The sequence below is a fragment of the Crinia signifera genome, chromosome 6 (genome assembly GCF_055691185.1).
Source record: "Crinia signifera chromosome 6, ASM5569118v1, whole genome shotgun sequence".
NCBI lineage: Eukaryota > Metazoa > Chordata > Amphibia > Anura > Myobatrachidae > Crinia > Crinia signifera.
This window is the reverse complement of record NC_139222.1, coordinates 287,989,267-288,011,049: the sequence shown is the minus strand read 5'-3', so window position 1 is coordinate 288,011,049 and position 21,783 is coordinate 287,989,267. Positions and strand designations below refer to the sequence as shown.

Sequence of the window (21,783 nt, the reverse complement as noted above, 5' to 3'; positions counted from 1 at the left end):
GATATATACAGTAGGTGGGAGTCTAAAGAGAGATAAGGTCAGATATGTACAGTAGGTGGGAGTGTAAAGAGAGATAAGGTCAGATATGTACAGTAGGTGGGAGTGTAAAGAGAGATAAGGTCAGATATGTACAGTAGGTGGGAGTGTAAAGAGAGATAAGGTCAGATATATACAGTAGGTGAGAGTGTAAAGAGAGATAAGGTCAAATATGTACAGTAGGTGGGAGTGTAAAGAGAGATAAGGTCAGATATGTACAGTAGGTGGGAGTGTAAAGAGAGATAAGGTCAGATATATACAGTATGTGAGAGTGTAAAGAGAGATAAGGTCAGATATGTACAGTAGGTGGGAGTGTAAAGAGAGATAAGGTCAGATATGTACAGTAGGTAGGAGTGTAAAGAGAGATAAGGTCAGATATGTACAGTAGGTCAGAGTGTAAAGAGAGATACAGTCAGATATGTACAGTAGGTGGGAGTGTAATAAGAGATAAGGTCAGCTATGTACAGTAGGTGGGAGTGTAAAGAGAGATAAGGTCAGATATGTACAGTATGTGGGAGTGTAAAGAGAGATAATGTCAGATTTATACAGTAGGTGAGAGTGTAAAGAGAGATAAGGTCAGATATGTACAGTAGGTGAGAGTGTAAAGAGAGATAAGGTCAGATATGTACAGTAGGCGGGAGTGTAAAGAGAGATAAGGTCATATATGTACAGTAGGTGAGAGTAGAATCAGTGATGACTTTGGAGTGTGAGGAGCTTGAATTGTCCACTTCCCACCTACCACAAGAAAACAAATTCTATAATGTATTTGGGGGCCCAAACCAATATTTTGGCTAGGGCCCCATTAGGTCTAAATATGTCTCTTGGTGGCTGATGAGGGCATGTCTAGTCCTCCTGAAGCACCTGCATTTATGAAGCCACCTCCCCATATACCTCCCCCAAATGCTGACACCTTGTCACTCATATAACTTTTTCTCAATAACAATATTCTTATCAAAAAGAAAGAGAGCGCATAAATTACCAACCTTATTATAAAAAGTATATAATAGGTTAGATATACATTTAAACATATTAAGATACAGATTATTTATAGGAGCATCTCTTTTCCCTGGAGATATAATGAACTAGTTTGTTAGCTGCTCAGAAACAGTTCAAATGCTCTCTCCCTGTCAGGGACCGGACATCATGATATCCCATACTGGAGACCAGTGTTATTTTAAACCTCTAGGCAAATGCAGGGGGGATTTACAATTGCCCAGAAATACCCTTCTCTTGGCAAGTGGCTCAAATTATGACAATAGCAATTGTATTTAATAGTATTATAAGAGCTGTGGTCACATCATGCAGTGTATAGGACAGAGCAGAGCTGCTGCACATGCCCAGTGGTACCAGCTTCTTCTACCAAGTTTGCTGTGAGTGTAGATCTGAGTCCTCAATCTCTGCACTGGACCAGAGAGCAGCTGCCAGGAAGAAGAGACAGGAGCCTTACCAGGAGGCGGGAGAATGTGAGAAACTGCAGTACTTGTTCTATTATGTTAGTGAATTTATTATGGTATGTTTTACCCTTTTCCTGACTATTTATTTATAGTATATAAATGTGTGATACAACCTATGTGTGATATAGCCTATACTATAGACCTTCTATATTAGATTTTACTTCGGTATTCCATACAGTATCCAGTTTATAAGAAGACCAATGTGTACATTAATGCCTGGGGTCATTACTGGGTTCTTCTCCATCCCCCCCCCCCCAGACTCCCGCACTTGCGCCAATTTTCTGCAGAGGACGGGATGTGGAACCCCCCCCCTTCCCCCTAGAAATCCTGCATGTGCTACTGCAACTTCCCCCCTTCAAATACAATCCTGAAATCTACCCGCCACATTCAGTGACTGCAGCTAGGTACTGTATGAAAGTGGCCAGTGATCCACTTATCCCAGCTGTGGTCCGGCGCTGGTGATGTGACCCATTGTTGGTTACTCTCTAAATGCAGTAGGGGGAGGCAGGGCCGGTGCTAGGTTGTCCGGCGCCCTCCTGCAAACCATAAATTTTGCGCCCTTTCACATTGCCATTGTAACAAGCTGCAGCCCGTTTGTGGGAGCGTATGCAACATGCAATCCTATGGAGGATCTCGGGTGCATGTACATGTATGCATACACCATCTCAGTACTGTGTCCGCAAAATGTTGCAGGCACTAAAGGTGCCCATACACACTGAGAGAATCGCATACGTTATGGGCTAGATCACATCGCACGGCATGCATGCAATGTGTGTGCGATGTGATCCGAAAGCAGTACAAAAAGTATATGCAGCACATACGTTTAGTACTGTGCGATGCCCTCAGGAGCGCACATCGCATTGCACGTTGCTATTGCAGCATGTATGTCCGCCTTTGGGGACATAACCCAGCCCATTATTTAAAAAGTGTCTAAATTAATATTAAAAAATCTACAATTATTAAAAAAATTGTTATAAACATGTATAATAAAAGACTCACTCTTCTATCTGCGTAGGCAGGACGCTGAGGACGCCATTACACCCCTCTCATGACTGAGGGGGAAAAGAGGGGAGATAAGGAAATGTAAGAAGAGGGGAGGAGATAGAGGGGGCGGAGTGTTGAGGACTGGCAGTGGCACTGGCACAGCACACTGAGAAGAGGGAAGGAAGGTTGGCGCCAGGGCCGGCACTACCCACTCAGCAGCTCCTGCAAAGCAGGGAGGTGCCATGCTGAAAAGGCGCTGTCTTCCTCCCTGCTCTGCTAAAGCTGCCTCAGCCCTCACTGTCACTGCCTCCTGCACGCTGCCCCCAGCGCCTGTCTGACAGCGGCCGGGCGGCAGTATAAAGAGCTGCTCCCTGCACCGTGAGTGCACACAGCCTGCACACCGCCCACAGTGCCTGTCTGACAGCGGGCGGGTGGCAGTATAAAGAGCTGCTCCCTGCACTTCGAGTGCACACAGCCTGCATGCTGCCCGCAGTACCTGTCTGACAGCGGGCAGTAGTATGGAGAGGCTGAGCAGCTCTCTGCACCGCGCACACACTGTCCTCCTTCTGTGACCTGCCCACTCTTCCTCGCGGACACTTGTGCTGAGGCATGTAGTGCTGTCTGTGAATGCCTGGATGACATGTCATGTACGGATCCGCCCCCTAGCCATTGCTCCCTGCGCCTGTCAGCTGTCAATCAAATGACGAACAGGCAGCAGCGACGCCCTTCCTTCCCTCTTCTCAGTGTGCTGTGCCACTGCCAGTCCTCAACACTCTGCCCCCTCTATCTCCTCCTTCTCTCCGCTCATTTCCACCTCAGTCACAAGAGGGGTGTAAAGGTGTCCTCAGCATCCCGCCTACGCAGATAGAAGAGGAGGGACTGCACAAGAGTTAAACAGCAAAAGAACAGTGAGTCTTTTATTACACATGTTTAGAACAAATTTTTAAATAATTGCAGATTAATTTAGACACTTTTTAAATAATGGGCTGGGCTATGTGCCTAAAGGTGGCCATACACGCTTCAATAGCAGCGTGCGATGCTATGTGCGCTCCTGCGGGCATCGCACAGTACAAAAAGTATGTGCTGCACATACTTTTTGTACTGCTTTCGGATCGCATCGCACACAAATTGCATGCATGCCATGCGATGCGATCTAGCCCTTAGCGTATGCGATTCTCGCAGCGTGTATGGGCACCTTTAGTGCCTGCAACATTTTGCAGACACAGCACTGAGATGGTGTATGCATACATGTACATGCACCCGAGATCCTCCATAGGGTCACATGTTGCATACGCTCCCACAATCAGGCTGCAGCTTGTTGCAATGGCAATGTGAAAGGGCGCAAAATTTATGGTTTGCAGGAGGGCGCCGGACACACTAGCACCGGCCCTGGTTGGCGCTGCTGCCTGTTCATCATTTGATTGACAGCTGACAGGTGCAGGGAGCAATGGGTAGGGGGCGGATCCGGAGATGACATGTCATCCAGGCATTCACAGACAGCACTACATGCCTCAGCGCAAGTGTCCGTGAGGAAGAGGGGGCAGGTCGCAGGAGGAGGACAGTGTGTGCGCGGTATAGGGAGCTGCTCAGCCTCTCCATACTGTCGTCCGCTGTCAGACAGGTGCTGCGGGCGGCGTGCAGGAGGCAGTGACAGTGAGGGCTGAGGTAGGTTTAGCAGAGCAGGGAGGGAGACAGCGCCTTTTCAGCATGGCGCCACCCTGCTTTGCAGGAGCTGCTGAGTGGGTAGCGCCGGCCCTGGGGGGAGGAAGGACGCTGCCACTAGTAGATAATAGCAGGCTCTCTTAAGCTCCACAGAACAATTGCCCCGCTACCCAGGTGTATTTCTCCACCCACAGCGCTTGGCAGATTCTTCAGTATCAGGCAGCCAATAGTGTTAAACCTGTGATTAGTAATTACACATGGGATTAGTGATTACACGTGGGCATAAAATGATCAACATAAAGAAGTCAATAATGAGATATTACGTAGTTGCCTTCCAGTTCCACTCGCATCAACACAGCTTCTGTAACAGCAACTGGGATGACTTCCAAGAAGACCTCATAGAGAACCGGAACGGGGGCATTAACCTGAGTTTTGTTTAACAAAAGTGAAAAATATCACTTTTAATGCTCTTATGTCCAATTTGGATCCTCAACATTTTGGACCAGGTTTGGACCTTGTTCAACAGGCATCAGAAACCGCAACAATTACAATTACAGCGCCATCATGGACTTCATTTAATTAAGTTGACCTTTTTTCAAATGTTGACCCTTTTGGGTTGACCTTTTGACTGTCGACATAATAAAAAAAAAAACTCTTTCTTTTTTAATAAGAATATTATTAATTATCAAAGTTCTATAGTTTGGGGCAATCCAAGTTGCTGTTCGAGAGCTGCACTAATTGTTTTTTGGGGTGATCAACTCAATTGTTCATAATTATATTTATTATTTATTTATTAGCGGTTTCTTATATAGCGCACACAGATTCCGCAGCGCTTTATATGATTACAACTGTTATCACTTGTCACTCAGATTGCAAACTGGTTATTTGTGCATTTGTAATTGCTATGGATTAGTGATAGCGAATGCTAAGCAGCTTTGGGTAATGCACAGGTGCATGTTACAGTTTTGATGCATGCAAAAGTGTTCAGTGTGGCTTTGGTGCATGCACAATTGCACAGTGCGGTTTTGACAAATGCACAGGAGCTTGGTACAGCTTTGTTGCATGTACAGGTGCGCAGTGTGGCTTTACTGTATGCAGAGGTGCACAATACGGATTTGGTGCATGCACTGGTGTTCAGTGAAGCTTTGTTGCATGTACAGGTGCGCAGTGTGGCTTTACTGTATGCAGAGGTTCACAATACGGATTTTGTGGATGCACTCGTGTTCAGTGAAGCTTTGTTGCATGCACAGGTGCACAGTGTGGCTTTGGAGCATGCACAGGTGCACAGTGTGGCTTTGGGGCATGCACAGGCGCATAGTGTGGCTTTGGGGCATACACAGTGTGGCTTTGGGGCATGCACAGGTGCATAGTGTGGTTTGGAAAATGCATTGGTATGTGGTGCATGTTTAGTGCATGCACAAGTGCACAGTATGACTTAAGTGCATGCATGGGTGCGCAGTGTGGCTTTAGCGCATGCACAGGTGCGCAGTGTGGTTTTAGGACATGCACAGGTGCAAGGTGTGGCTTTAGTGCATGCACAGGTGCGAAGTGAAGCTTTGTTGCATGCACAGTCACATAGTGAAGCTTTGGTGCATGTACTGGGGCGCCGTACAACTTTGGTGCATGCATAGTGGCAAGAAATGCTCCATTGAGTCTGATACTGACATTACAGGCACCGTTGACCATTGTCTGACCACGCTGATCCTACTCTGACATTAGCGTCACCGGTTGACATATCTGTAGGTATTACGGTCAATTATACAGAATAGGGACAGTCTGGGAACATTTGTAAAACCGAACATTTTCATACAGGTGCAAAAAAATAGATTCCAGAAATCAAGTCCTAATGTCATTTAATTTTTCCATGGCTTAAAATAGAAGTGAAGGTCATATATGAAGGAACACACTACTGATAGCGCCAACTCTTCCCTACACATTAACAGAATCCATGAGTAGGTGCAGGTGGTGCGTTTCCAGTTAAGTATATAAGGGCCATGGACGTCTGCAGAAAACCAGTCCCTGAAAACTCCTCCAACATGAAGCTTTTCCTGATCTGTGTGCTCCTCGGAGCTGCCGGTGAGTCCCCGATATCGACATGTTCAGCCATTACTCTTCTGTAAATAATGATGCTATTTTGTGGGGTACCATAATGTATATAGCATTGGAGGCAGGCGTAGAAGGCTTGTGTGCTCTAAACTTTCCTGGTGCCGCATAGATAATCCGTGTCATCTCTTACAGCTGCCTTTGAGGATGATGATAAGATCGTCGGAGGGTACACCTGTACCAAGAACGCTGTTCCCTACCAGGTGTCCCTGAACTCTGGATACCACTTCTGTGGTGGAACCCTCATTACCAGCCTGTGGGTGGTCTCCGCTGCTCACTGCTACAAGGCGTAAGTACAACCATTATCCAGAAGACAGTGTCCATAAAGGTTGATTGTAAGGCTAGTTGGGTGGTCAGTTGGTTGGGTGGTTGGTTGGTTGGTTGGTTAGTGGGTTGGTTGATTAGTTTGCTTCTCACTGCTACAAGGCGTAAGTAAAACAATTATCCAGAAGACAGTGTCCATAAAGGTTGGTTGTATGGCTTTTTGGGTGGTCTGTTGGTTGGGTGGTCAGTTGATTAGTTTGCTCCTCACTGCTACAAGGCGTAAGTACAACAATTATCCAGTAGACAGTGTCCATAAAGGTTGGTTGTATGGCTAGTTGGGTGGTCTGTTGGTTGGGTGGTCGGTTGATTAGTTTGCTTCTCACTGCTACAAGGCGTAAGTACAATCATTTAGCATATGGATCATAAATATTATGGGTGGTTGGTCCTAATCAATACTAGACCACTCCAAGCGTCCCTAGGAGGCCTGGAGTGCGTGTAAAGCCTGCAGGGTGCACTGCTGTAATGGCCAAAGGACAGGTGGACAGTTCTTAGTAGTGATACTGGCTGCAGGGTGCTGAATGCAGATGCACAGACAGTGAGGGTGCCACCCCTATAGCCCTATGCTTTGTGCCAAGGCAATGGCCACACCACCCACCACACAGCCCTGATTGTCACTAGCACTCTACAGATATTCTATTGTCATCAGCCTGATGACAATACCCTCCGTGGTATTGAAACTTTACTAATACTTCAATAAACCTATGAAGTTATTTTCGTGAATGAAGTATTCTTGGAGTGCCGCACAATAGCCTGGTTAATATATATATGTCACATGACCTACAGCCAACATCAACTGCAAAGTATTACAAGATTCATGATTAACATTTATTAGAAATTCCTGAAAGACTGTGAACCAGATTGTCTTGTATTTCCATCCAACCAGGAGCGTCCAGGTCAGACTGGGAGAACATAACATCGCCACAAGTGAGGGTACCGAGCAGTTCATCAACTCCGCCAAGGTCATCAGACATGGCAGCTACAACTCCAGAACCCTGGACAACGACATCTGGTTGATCAAGCTCGCCTCCCCCGCCACCCTCAACGCCTACGTCAAGACTGCATCTCTGCCCTCTGGCTGCGCAGCCGCCGGCACCAGCTGTCTGATCTCCGGATGGGGAAACACTCTCAGCAGCGGCAGTAAGTTACAGAACCAAAGTCCATTGCTTGCACAATTTATCTGTTTACAGAAGTTATTTTTTACTGAACATTTTTTTTTTACTTAGAATGAAAATAATATTAATTAAGACAGAAATAAAGGCTAATAGTGTAAAATGTAAAACTGAATGCAATTATTCAGGAACATTTCCCACTAGAATAATGCATTCCCTCCTACAACAGAATGGATATGGTATATTGTGGACCCCAAATACTGGACGTATGATGACATATTACAGCAATGTACAGTATAAGATGGGAGAATGTAGACTAAATTGAATGTGTTTCTCTGCAGCCAGCATGCCAAACCAGCTGCAGTGCCTGAACGCCCCCATCCTGACCTCCGCTCAGTGTAGCAACGCCTACCCAGGAGAGATCACCAACAACATGATCTGTGTTGGTTACATTGAGGGTGGCAAGGATTCTTGCCAGGTAATGTCCCTGCTGTATCACTATAGTACTGACGGTATTACTATAATGTGTGTGATGTATACAAGTGGCATGATTGCACAGTAGATAGCATTGTAATTACCCAGCAGCCATCATGACATGATCTCTAACAATCTATCTCCTCTGTTCAGGGAGACTCTGGTGGACCCGTGGTCTGTAACGGACAGCTCCAGGGTGTTGTCTCTTGGGGATACGGATGTGCCCTGAGGAACTACCCCGGTGTCTACACCAAGGTTTGCAACTACAACTCCTGGATCTCCAGCACCTTGGCCAGCAACTAAGCTACATCAGGAATTATACAGTTCATTCCATCGCTCACCTCTCTTGACACCAATTATTAACGTAACATGAACTAGTAATTCTCTGTTCACCAAGGGACTGAATAAAGCATTTTCTTGATCCAAACAAGTTTTATTTTTATTATTTTGAACATATTGCATATAGAAAGGGAATACACATGTATACTGTATGTGTTCTAAATAGGTTCTAATTCTGATGTTTGGTGTTTGTTATGCATGTGTGGCCCTCGCTCCTCAAGGGGTCCTCAAGGGGTTTGCTTTTGCAAAACAATTATTATTGTGTACGTGTCACTGAGTTTAAAAAGGAACTGATATACCACAGTGCACAGTCCCTGCTCTCCAGCAAGAAGTATCCTACATCATATGCAGCATCCACCACTGTCTCAGCCCTCCATGTGTCTTAGCTCCCATCTTCTCATGTTTCTCAGTCCTCATCTCCCCTATGTCTCTCAGTCTATCCCGTCCCCTATGTCTCCAATAACAGTATTATTTAAGCAGTCACTAACTACCGGAGAAACTGTAGAGGTTCGGAAAAGAGAGAAAGTAGTACCACTGCACAAAAGTGGAAGCAAGGAAGATGCTTACATCAGTAGTAGGGACAGGTAGTATTAGAAACACTCTGAAAAGGAAAAAGGATAAGTTGTAGATTATCTTAAATCCAGCTATTTACAGTATCCCAAACAGCATTGATTTACACAAGGGGAGATCATGTCAAATAAATCTTGCCTTTTTGACTCTGTGATTAATGTTATAGATAAATGGGGACATAGATATAGCTTATCTAGACTTTAGTAAGGCCTTTGTCACTGTCCTAATAACAGACTGCTAATTAAGATAGAAAGCATGGGATTGTATACTATCACTAGGTGATTCATCGCGCCCTACGGGCGCTCTTCACACCATCGTAAGGGGCTGCGCCCCCTTAATTTGTGAACGTTTGTATTGTGAGAATTATGGTTAGAATTGTATGAAAGATGGCCTGTATTGCAACTTGAGTTATAGGTGAAATTTGTTAAATAGAGAGCATATGATGTGGAAGGGGGTGTGTATTGTTTTGTTTAATTAAAAAGTGGTTACAGAGTAAGATGTACATTGATAGTGTGGAGGGTACAGTGACATTTGTGGGTGTAGGGGGGTGTGTGTGCGTGCATGTTGTTTAGGTGTGTGTGCAATAGTATAGTAGGGTATTTTTGAGTCAGCAGCTCCTCACTGGCGGAGGTCACGGCACAGGAAAACAGGAGGCTGGGTAGTGATAGGGGTGTGTGGGCATAAGGGGGACTAAAGAGGAGCGTGGGGGACACTGTGCAGTTTCTGCCAGTGGGTGAGGGTCCAGCGTGGCAGCAAAGGAGTACAGGACGGTGGCCCTGAGTCACTGTCTCATCTTACTGGGTGGGAGTAAGGGTGCATGAGAGCAGGAGGCTGGGCTATGAGGCATTATAGGGGTATGTGGGCAACACAGCGTCAGCGACTCCCCAGTGGTGGAAGTTACGGTTCAGGAGAGCAGGAAGCTGGGTAGTGATAGGGGTGTGTGGGCATACGGGGTACTAAAGAGGAGGGTGAGGAATACTGTGCAGCTTCTGCCAGTGGGTGAGGGTCCAGCGTGGCAGCACAGGAGTACAGTACGGTGCCCTTGAGTCAGTGTCTCCTCCTACTGGGTGTTAGTAGGTGCATGAGAGCAGGAGACTGGGTGGTAAAGTATGATAGGGGAATGTCAGCAACACAGGGTGAGCGGGTCCCCACTGGCGGAAGTTACGGGGCAGGAGAACAGGAGGCAGGGCAGTGATAGAGGTGTGTGGGCATGAGGGGTAATAAAGGTTTTTGCCTGTTGCAGAGTAGGGATGGGCATTGGTGCAGACGCCATCGATGGTTGGCATTGATGGTAATTTTGCACCCTGTCATCGATAGTAGTAAAATATTACTTGGATAACCGTTGATTGTTGTAGCTATCGATGGTCATCCATTATATCTGACTGAATAGGCCGTGGGACAATCAGAACTCGGTGGTGGGACTGTCGGGTGTGGGGGGCGGAGCTATGTCCGTGTCCCGGCACCATAAAAAAATGTGAAACTTGATCGGTTCTCCTTTGCCATTGATGTAGAGAAACCATCTGGTCCTCCCACATAGATGGCAAAAGTATTTAATATCAGCCATAAACCATCGATGATTTGAAATCATTGATGGTCGATGGGCATCCCTAGAATTGGAGGAGGGTGGGGGACAGTATGCAGCTCCCGGCAGTGGGAGAGCGTCTCCTCCCACTGGGAGGGAGTGAGGGTGCATGAGAGCAGGAGGCTGTATAATAGTGGTATGTGGGCAAGACATTGATAAAAGTTGTGGCACTGGTGCAGAGGACCGTGGGGACACAGTTCTGGCAGTGGGGGAACCTGCAGCGCGGCAGCCAGGGCCAGATTTTCAAACTAGGGGCGGCATCTGCTTGTGACGGTACAGGATCCCCCATTCTCACGGGGGTACGTGAAATGTGGGGCGGGGTCGCGGGGGTCCTCTGGGGGGTGGATTTGCCGGAAGGGGGTCAGCGGGGTCTGCAAATTGCAGGAGGGGAAGGCACGGGGGTCCGCCAACTGTGGGAGGGGGCGGGGGTCCGCAAATTGCTGGAGAGGGTTATGGGGGGTCAGTAAATCGTGGAAGGGGGGTTGCGGGGGTCTGTGAATAGCGGGAGGGGGCGCGATGGTGCCGTGAATCGCTGGAGGAATGCGTGGGGTGCCATGAATCGCGATAGGGGAGCGGGGGTGCCGTGAATCAAGAGAGAGGGGGGGGGGCACAGGGGGGTCTAGAATTGCGGGTGGGGGGGGGCACGGGGGTCCGCGAATCATAGGAAAGGGCGGGGGTCCATAAATCACGGGAGGGGGGCTGGAGGGGCGTGAATTGCAGGAGGGGGGGTCGCAAATCGTGGTTTGCGGGTGTCCGTGAATCACGTAAGAGGGCGCGAGGGGTGCCGTGATTTACGGGAGGGGCGCGCGGGGGGTGTGTGCCGTGAATCACAGGAGGGGGGGTAGGGGGGCTAGTATAACAGGAGGGAGGGGGGGTGCGGAGGTCCGGGGTGGGGTGCTGGCAGAGGGGGGGGGGGTTGCGGGCAGACCTGCAGCTCACCTGGTGTCTGTGGAGTAATGGTGGATGGTGGGCGTGTACTGTAGCCCTGGCTGGGCGGAAGGAGGTGATGTCAAGGGGGTGGTGGTGTGTAGAACACTGGTCTTTTCCCTAGGGGGGACGGGTTTGTGTATCTCGCTGGGCAGGAACGTTATATACACAGGGGATGAGTGACAGATCTGGCTAAATATATAAGAGATTAGGTGATTCATCGTGCCCTACGTGCACTCTTCACACCGGCGTAAGTGGCTGCGCCCCCTTAATTTGTGAATGTTTGTATTTTGTGAAATATGGTTAGAATTGTATGAAAGGTGCCTATACTGCAACTTGAGTTATAGGTGAAATGTGTTAAATAAAGAGCATATGATTTGGAAGGGGGTGTGTATTGTTTTGTTTAATTAAAAAGTGGGGTACTTGTGGAGTATCACGGCTCCCATCGCATGCCATCGCATGCGTTTTTTAACAGAAAAGCATCCAAATGCATTGAAATTACTATCAAACATGTTCAATGGCCCCCAAATGTCATTTTTGAGGCTGTACCACCCCCACTATCAACGCGAACCCAAAGCGTGGCGAGCGCAGCGAGGCCGCGAGGGGCGGCAGTACACGTCCTACGCCCTTTTTATACCCCCACTATCCACGGTGGTGTGGAGTTGAGAATAGAAAGTGTGGCGAGCGCAGCGAGTGGACGCGGACACCTTTGAAGCCCGCGAGGGGACGCGGATACCTGTGAAGGTATCCGTGTCCCCTCGCGGGGCTCGCTGCGCTTGCCACACTTCGGGCTCGGTAGTTTGCTGCGCTCGCCACACTTTCTGTTCTCAACTGCACGCCGACATGGATAGTGGGGGTATGAAAAGGTCGTAGGACGCGTACCGCCGCCCCTCGCGGCCTCGCTGCGCTCGCCACGCTTCGGGTTCGCGTTGATAGTGGGGGTGGTGCAGCCTCAAAAATGACATTTGGGGGCCATTGAACATGTTTGATACTAATTTCAATGCATTTGGATGCTTTTCTGTTAAAAAACGCATGCGATGCGATCAAATCGCATGTGATGCGATCACATGCGATGCGATTTTTTGATATACGATGCACATCGTGGGAGCCGTGATTGTCCACAAGTACCAAAAGTGGTTACAGAGTAAGATGTACATTGATAGTGTGGAGGGTACAGTGACATTTGTGGGTGTGGGGGTGTGTGTGCGTGCATGTTGTTGAGGAGTGTGTGTGTGTGCAATAGTATAGTAGGGTGTTCTTGAGTCAGCGGCTCCCCAGTGGTGGAAGTTACGGTTCAGGAAAGCAGGAAGCTGGGTAGTGATAGGGGTGTGTGGGCATACGGGGGACTAAAGAGGAGGGTGGGGGACACTGTGCAGCCTCTGCCAGTGGGTGACGGTCCAGCGTGGCAGCACAGGAGTACAGGACGGTGCCCCTGAGTCAGTGTCTCCTCCTACTGGGTGGGAGTTAGGGTGCATGAGAGCAGGAGGCTGGGTGGTAAAGCATGATAGGGGAATGTGGGCAACACAGGGTGAGCGGGTTCCCCCTGGCGGAAGTTACAGGGCAGGAGAACAGGAGGCAGGGCAGTGATAGAGGTGTGTGGGCATGAGGGGTAGTAAAGGTTTTTGGCTGTTGCTGAGTAGGGATAGGCATTGGTGCAGACGCCATCGATGGTTGGCATTGATGGTGATTTTGAACCCTGCCATCGATAGTAGTAACATATTACTTGGATAACCATTGATTGTTGTAGCTATCGATGGTCATCCATTATATCTGACTGAATAGGCCGTGGGTCAATCCGAACTTGGTGGTGGGACTTCTGGGTGTAGGGGGCGGAGCTATGCTCCGTGTCCCGGCACCTTAAAAAAATTTGAAACTTGATTGGTTTTCCTTTGCCATCGATGTAGGGAAACCATCTGGTCCTCCCACATCGATGGCAAAGTATTCAACATCGGCCATAAACCATCGATTATTTTAAATCATTGATGGTCGATGGGCATCCCTAGAACTGGAGGAGGGTGGGGGACAGTATGCCGCTCCTGGCAGTGGGTGAGCGTCTCCTCCCACTGGGAGGGAGTGAGGGGGTGTATAAGAGCAGGAGGCTGTATAATAGTGGTATGTGGGCAAGACATTGATAAAAGTTGTGGCGCTGGTGCAGAGGACCGTAGGGACACTTCTGGCAGGAGCCAGGGCTGGATTTCCCACCTAGTTACATTGTCTTTACTGAGCCCTTATATTGCTGCTTTTGGAAGCAAAGTTTAAATGAGAGCAAGTTCTGATCATGGTTTCCCTTACTTAAGTTTTTTATATTGACTCTAAATGATTTGTTTTTACTAGATGCCGTATAGCCAGGGGTGCTTTTAGGGAGGAGGAGGAGGCCGGTGTGCAGCCTCCTCCCACCGAGCCCCCTCCTCTCTCCCGGAAGCATTGACCCGGCCACCCAATGCAATAAAGTATGAGCATAACAGCTCTCAGCCTCTAATGGTCTTTTATTATTCCCAGAAACCTGTTACCCCTCGCTGTACCACATCTCATTACTCCAATCAATTTCTAGATAATTAAAATCCCTCCTTATACAAGCCTGACCCAGTTCTACAGCCTGTGCTATTTGCAGTAGGAGTTGAGCTTCCCCAGTCCCACTGATATCTGCCGGTTTATAGCATGACCCTATAGCCTATTATAGCATGACCGTATCAGCAATTTCTTAGAATATTTAACTCCACCTGATATTTCCACCAATAATGTCTCCATGTTATCACCAATACCCTTATAAATACCTTCTTTTATGCATTTGACATCGGCTTAACATAAAGACGTACTCCTCCTCTTCTTCTTTGTGTTACCCTATCACTCCTGATGAGAGAACATAGCCCTTCAATCACCCCAACATGTCTCAGTAATACCTGTAATATCATATTGCTTGTTCATTGCTACTAAATCCAACTCCCCCATTTTACCTGAAAGGCTTCTTGCATTTACAAGCATGCATTTTATCCAATTGCCTTCCTTCATTGGTACTTTGTTTGTGGTGATATTATATTTTTACTTATAAAATAAGGGCTTATCCTTATTGGCTATGCTTCCCCTCCTCCCCTCTTCATACACCCTACACCAGTCCATTAGCCATGCATTATCCTCCCTAATCTCCCTCTGCCTCTGTGGACTAGATTATATTTCTGAAAATATCACCTTTGCCATAACTTTATGACCTACAGTAGATCCCTGTAATAATTTTTAAGGACACCCCACCTACCTCTAACTTGTAATGGGAAAGATCACACCAATGGATGAAGACCAAATCAAGTGAGTACCCACTCACTTGAGGCATAACCAGATTAAAATAAGGATACTATACTCCAGGTCACCCTCTATGGGCAGTATTCAATGAGAATACTGACGACGTGCAGCGAATCCTGTTTAGGATTCGCTGCACATTCGCCACTGCTCGCTGCGTTCCGGAGCCACGGCTCACTCGCCACTGCACATTCGCTCACTGCCCCTGACTGGCGAATTTTAACTCATGCAGCGATGCCGCAGGGAGCCCGAGGACAGCGGCAGGCAGGGAGATGGAAGTCTCCCTGCCTGCCTCAGAACGTTTGTGGGGGAGAGGTGGGCCCCCCGGGTGCCAGGCAGCACAGGCTGCCCCCCGGCGGTGCCAGCAGGGGACCGGGTATATTCACTACACCCGATCATGCATATGTAATGATCGGGAGAAGTGAATATATGAATATCTAATGAGCGGCTTGGCTCCGGCCCCCTGCTGGCTGGTCTGTGTACAGCACATGAATAAAAATAGCATGCCCCTCCTCAGAGTAAAATTCCTGATTTTTTTACACCAAATGTAAAAAACAAAACACTTTATTTTAAAAGTTCACATTCCACTTCACCATAAAAAGATAGCGATTGCTACTCGGTGAATCATGGCGAAAAAAACCTTGAAATGTATTCGCCATGTGGTCATTGAATAGGGTGATTCACCGTTTTAGTCAAAAATTCGCCTTACAGCACAAAATCGCCATAAAAACCTGGCGAATCAGCCTCATTGAATACCGCCCTATGTGTTTTTTTACAAGGTGCTTGAATGCACAGTCACACATTTCGCCTATATGGATTTTTTTGGTACAGTGCCCCTTTGGGCACACAATACACAACAATCTAAGTTTTAATGAATGATAGAGTGCTCTTTTATTATTAGAGTGGTTTTAAGTTTCACAATGCACCAACGTTCCAATCAATGAAATAATCAATCAATACTTTACCTGCTTGCCAATACATCCTACACCTCCATTTCCCTGTATTGCTCCGAGGCACCTTCTTTTAAAAACATTCTTTGATGGGGTTGCATTGAACTGCCATCCTGCCTGCTGCTGCTGTGCCACAGTGTTTCATAGATTTGCTGTATTCTGCTGTGTGTTTGTGCAGCTGCTCTGTTGCTTAGTAACCAACCAGCCTTTGGCCTATATTGGTGAACAATATTGTGAGCTGTGAGGTCGCAAAACTGACCTGAAATTACTGGAAATTGATTATTTAAATGATAATAATAATAATAATAATAATAATAATAATAATAATAATAATAATAATAATAATAATAATAATAGTGCAGGAACAAAAACAGGCCCAATAACATAAGTGTAGTTATTTTAGCAATAATAACAAAATAGGATCTTAAACCAAAACTAACACATTTGAGGAATGTTTTTGCCAAAACTAGAAAATAAAACTAAAACCGTAAGGTTGGTTTTGGCTAAACCAAAACTCAAGGGTCTGCACACATCTCTACTTAAAAGTTGAATCTTTTAAAGAGAGATATGGAGATATACAGTACTGTAGATTGGATCACAATAAAAAACATCTGGCTATAAATTGTTTCTGGAACCAAAACCACCGCATCTTTGCCCAACTTCCTCAGGAGACCCTTCTAAGCATTGCACAGGACACTATCATATTACTGGTCAATTATTACCTTAGTGTGGTCATGGTGGACCCAGGAAGTATTCATCATGTGACAGGTGGACATTTTGGAAAGATTTTGGTTCCCCACCTTGATTACCTCTACATCTTCTCTCATCAAACTATTCTCATCTGCCTCTCCACCGTCACCCACTTTCTTCTCCCTTTCTCTATAGCCACCCACCACGCCCTCTTCACCACAGAAAACACTTAACACAGTAAAATAAAAAATAATAAATACAAAAAATTCTGTCTCTCAGTAAATAATAATAAAAAAAACAGAAAAAACACCTGAAAAAAAAAAGATAAGAAATGACGATGATGACTTAGACAAAGAGAAAACAAATGCTCCGCTGCAATCAGACAGCGTCAGTGGGCGCCCCTTATTATTATATTAATTTATTTCAAAATAATAGAGCATACACAAAGAATACAGGTCAATGCAGCTGCTCAGGAAAAGATATTGCTGGTTAGCGGCGGAGTGAACCTGGAGGTTCTCACAACCTTTGTCTCTACTAGCGAGCAGCAAGACCTTGTGCCTTAAATAGGGTTTTAAATATTTACAAAAGTGAAAACGAAGTTCACGACATTGAATACTGTAGAATTGCTAATTGCAAATACACCTGGAGTGGCAGCCGTTTGATATACCAAGGATGTTCACCAATATCCCAACAGAAATGCAAAATATTTGTACTGCAATGACATTAGGCCAGAAAGCATATACAGTAGAGATGGGGTAGGTAACCTTTTTTGTGCCAAGGGCCGTTTAAATGGGGAAAAAATCTTTCGGGGGCCATATGAAAACATTTATCTTACAAATTGTCCTGCTGCAGCCGTCCCACACTCCGGCAGCTGCCACTGAATAGGACTGACAGTCTCATGCTGCTGTTGATTAAGAGGAATCTCGAGTGAACTACCGACCTCCCGCGAGAATTCCCCTGTACTTGACTCCCGGCAAAACCGCTGGGCAGGTGGGTGGGCCACCCAGACCGGCTACGGGGGCCGCATATGGCTCCCTGGCCTGAGGTTCCCCACCCCTGCAGTAGAGCAATAAAAACACAGATTTAAGCGGGTGAATCCAAAATGATCTTCACTCTGACTGTAAAATTTGTTTTAATCAACTTTCGGGAAATACATCATTTTGCAATATAATCTTCTCGCTTTGTCATCCGTCAACAATCTGTCACATTCTCTCATTAAATAATGTTTTAGGCTGCGTTGCGAGCCACAAATGAACCCAAGTCTATCAAGGTTTATGGCATAGTCATATTGCAGCATCACTCGTCTATCCAACATTATCAGTTCACAAGCGCGCTCAATGGCCCTTATTCAGATCTGATCGCAGTACAAATTTGTTCTCAAAATGGGCAAAACCATGTGCACTGCAGGTGGGGCAGATGTAACAGGTGCAGAGAGAGTTAGATTTGTGTGAGTTACTTTGTTTCTGTGCAAGGTAAATACTGGCTGCATTATTTTTACACTGAAATTTAGATTTCAGTCTCAACACACCCCACCCAAATTTAACACTCTCTGCACATGTTACATCTGCCCCACCTGCAGTGCACATGGTTTTGCCCATTTTAAGAACAAATTTGTACTGCGCCTAGATCTGAATAAGGGCTGAAAGAGTTGTGGATGTTAAAGGGTCTCCGGCTCCTTCTTCATGGCTGACACTTGTGTAATATTCTTTGAAGTTCTTTATCTATTCCACATGTGGCCCAACCTTTTCATCTATTGGGAATTGCTGGGGATAGATTTATATTGCACTAATCTTTCTCCCTCAGGTATTTTAATGGGTCTAATCTTCCAGTTTCAGCAATAATCAATTTTAAAAATCCATAAAAGTCCAGTGTACAGTACATGCAAAACAAAGGAACATAATTGTACAACAAGGATTCTAACAAAGTGATTATAATAAAGCAGTAGCCCGGAATAAATGGGAAAGTCATGAGTCATAAGTAGCACTTCCATGGAAAGCCCCCATCAAGGTCATTAGGAACTAGTGTTTTTCATTTATGTATTAACTTCATCAGTTTGGAATCATTTAAGGCAGGCATGTCCAACGTTGGCCCTCCAGATGTTGTGAAACTACACATCCCAGCATGCTTTGCCACAGTTTTGCTATTAGAGAATGCTAAAACTATTGCAAAGCATGCTGGGATGTGTAGTTTCACAACATCTGGAGGGCCAACGTTGGACATGCCTGATTTAAGGGGTAATGAGTGAATTAGCAGCATCTAGTGATTAGGTAGTTAATGCGCTCGTTGCGAATGGTTGTGTACGGCCAGCGTAGAATTCGCAGCTGAGCAAAAATGTCCAAAACCCATCGTAACATGCTCTTCATCAAGTTATGTTTCCACTGGGCTCCAGTCACTGCAAGCTTAGAGTAGCCAGGGCCTTACGTGGCAGCTGCGATGAATACAGCCATATCTGGCCTGAAGCTGACCTCACACACCTTTCCCTAAAATGCATTGGCACGCCTACAGTAACTTTTTTCTGTCATGCTTGAGTTTCTCTTCGCACTCCCACTAAATGGCTGCTTACCACCCCCATATGCTGACTTCCTGTCACTCACCTTTCTAAACGCTAGCGAAGGAAAAAAGTAGCAAGATTTTAAGGCAAATTCTGGGGTAATAAGTTGTCGGCTTCTGCAAAGACAGCAGAATCCGCCCCCCCCCCCCCCCTGTATCCTTAGGGGGAACTTATTTGTCAGTATGGTTGAGGACGAACCCTGACTTTGTGCATCAAAATCTCCACTACTAGATATTAATTCAGCAAGATGTTGAAGTTATGTTTATGGGCATTGTGGGGATTTTTGAACCCACTCCTTCTAGAGTGGAGAGACCACTTCCATTGCTGTGACAGGGCTCCCGATGCAGCAACATGCACCCTTCGGCTTGATGGAAGTTTATCTTTTGTCTTTTTGATCAAGTCACCTGCTTTAAGGTGTTTTTTGTTTGTTTTGTTTTGACATGCAAACCAGAGGACTAGCTACTGACTGTATATTCCACTGAAGTAGTTCCACCGAATATAGAAAGATTCTAGTAGGGTTTTTGTTTTCACTTCGAGTCCGCTGACCGTGTCCTTTTGTTGTCCGCTAGTAACATCTTTCCCACCCATTTCTTTGTGTGCATGGTTCAGATTGAGCATATGTAATTGGCATTTTAGAGTATCATTTATTAACTTCTTATAGTTTGGGGTACAGGACATTTCATAATATCCTATTATTGGGGCGCTAGGGTGTTTTCTATGTGTGTTTAATGGGTCAGTGCTCAGGATGTAGGAATCCTGATACTGGTCAGAAGGCTGCCGCTGGAATCCCAAAATCCTGGTTATAATTATGCTGGGGTGCGTTAGGCCATGGGAAGCAGAGTTAGGCACTAGGCGGAAGGGTTAGGCTGCAGGAAGGGAGGGTTAGGGATATGCACTAAAGGGGTGGTTATGGTTAGGTACTTTGGGGGCAGGTTAGGTTTAGACTGTGGCACAGGAGTGGGGGGGGGGTTAGGGTAAGTAACTAAAGGGACAGTTAGGGTTTGGCTGTGGAGGGGTAGGGTAAGCATCAAGCATGATTGATAAAACTTGTGAAAATCAAATAATTTGTATGTTATTAACCTCAATGACATCTATTTCCAGTCAATTCCAGCTCATTTTAACAGCAACAGAGCAGCTGCACAAGGATATTGTCCTTTGACCGTCCCACCCTCCTTATGTTGTATATTAAAGAGCACTTGTACAGTTTACCAAACCAAGAACTTCAGCAGCAGGGACTGATGGTTTTGTGGCTGAAGTGCATGATTTGTTTGGGCCCCACAAACAAGCTACCAGTGGGCTTAAGGCGACTAAGCTAATAGTGATATCAATGATTTCTAAAGTGGCAAGATGTCGTCATTATCATCCTTATCTTCTCCTTCATCATTGTGTACATCAGGCATGTCAAATTCAGGGCCCGCGGGCCGCATGCGGCCCTGGCCACCTACTTTTGTGGTCCACAGGCTGACAGGCTGCTGACAGTGACAAGTAGCACTGGCACCTGCTAAAAGCACTGCTGGGAATGGGCTTCAAGGGCTGCTGATGGGCTTGAAGTGTCTTCTGAAGCCCGGTCCCAGCAGTGCTTTGCGCGGGTACACGGGTGACGTCACCACACACCCGCACACCGGTGTAGGCCACTTACACATCAAGGAGTACCAAAAATGTATCAAAGGAGTCGGTGGAGGCAGTCGGAGCGGCAGACGTGGGAAGGAAGGCATATTTCTGGCGGCTGAAGGCGCAGGGGTTAAAAATCGCCATCAGGAGCAGCGAGCCACTGCGGCGTTGAATAGGGTGACAAGGAGGGCTGGCAGCGAATGCTCCAGCCCTCCGGAATGGGGCGAATGTGCAGCGAATCCTAAACAGGATTCGCTGTACATGCCGAAAAAAGGCACTAAATACTGGCCAATATCAATTTATCCCTCCTGGTATCTCTTTTTCGTGTGTGGCATGTTTGTATTGTTTATAATATTGAAAACTTAGCTTTTAATAAAAATAACATATAATAAAGTATTCAACCGACAAACAAGACATTAACATACATCTCTTATATATTTAGCCAGATCTGTCACTCAACCCCTGTGGAGAACGTTCCTGTGTAGAACAGTTTCACTTTCATGTGTATGACGTTCCACCCCCTTGACATCCCTCCCCCCGCCCAGCCAGGGCTACAGTACACGCCCACCATCCACCATTACTCCACAGCCACCATCCACCATTACTCCTGCACATCCCTACCCTCTGCCAGGACCCCCGCGACCCCCCTCCCGCGATTCGCGGGACCCCCTGTGACCCCCCCCCGCGATTTGCGGGACCCCCCCACGACCCCCCCTCCCGCGATTCGCGGGACCCCCCGCGACCCCCCTCCCGCGAATCGCGGGACCCCCGCGCCCCCCCCCCCTCCCGCGAATCGCGGGACCCCCGCGACCCCCCTCCCGCGATTCGCGGGACCCCCGCGACCCCCCTCCCGCGATTCGCGGGACCCCCGCGATCCCCCCTCCTGCGATTCGCGGGACCCCCACGACCCCCCCTCCCGCGATTTGCGGGACCCCCGCGACCCCCCCTCCCGCGATTCGCGGGACCCCCGTGACCCCCCCTCCCGCCATTCGCGGGACCCCGCAACCACCCTCCCGCGAGTCGCGGGACCCCCGCTTTTCACCCTCCCGCGAGTCGCGGGACCCCCGCGACCCCCCCTCCCGTGATTCGCGGGACCCCCGCGAACCCCCCCTCCCGCGATTCGCGG

The 21,783-nt window shown here is 47.2% G+C and overlaps 2 protein-coding genes across 2 annotated transcripts in view; one reads left to right on the top strand and one right to left on the bottom strand.

Moving 5' to 3' along the window:
• LOC146009469 (trypsin-like) overlaps positions 1-15,918 on the bottom strand; it is a 74,270-nt gene extending 58,352 nt beyond the window's left edge. The window contains exon 1 of the mRNA XM_083149888.1: positions 15,821-15,918. Coding sequence (XP_083006014.1) covers positions 15,821-15,836 — 16 coding nt within the window. The 5' untranslated portion in view covers positions 15,837-15,918. The remainder of the gene's footprint in view (positions 1-15,820) is intronic.
• LOC146007336 (trypsin-like) lies at positions 6,167-8,562 on the top strand. Its single transcript, XM_083145686.1, has 5 exons — positions 6,167-6,212; positions 6,375-6,528; positions 7,447-7,700; positions 8,014-8,150; positions 8,300-8,562. The coding sequence occupies exons 1-5, from the start codon at positions 6,173-6,175 to the stop codon at positions 8,447-8,449; spliced, it is 735 nt and encodes a 244-aa protein (XP_083001812.1). The 5' UTR covers positions 6,167-6,172; the 3' UTR covers positions 8,450-8,562.
• Positions 15,919-21,783: the final 5,865 nt, after the last annotated feature.

Coding starts and splice junctions, on each gene's coding strand:
- LOC146007336 (XM_083145686.1), top strand. CDS start 6,173: ATGAAGCTTTTCCTGATCTGTGTGCTCCTCGGAGCTGCCG. Junction 6,213..6,374: donor TGTGCTCCTCGGAGCTGCCG/GTGAGTCCCCGA, acceptor CATCTCTTACAG/CTGCCTTTGAGGATGATGAT. Junction 7,701..8,013: donor AAACACTCTCAGCAGCGGCA/GTAAGTTACAGA, acceptor GTTTCTCTGCAG/CCAGCATGCCAAACCAGCTG.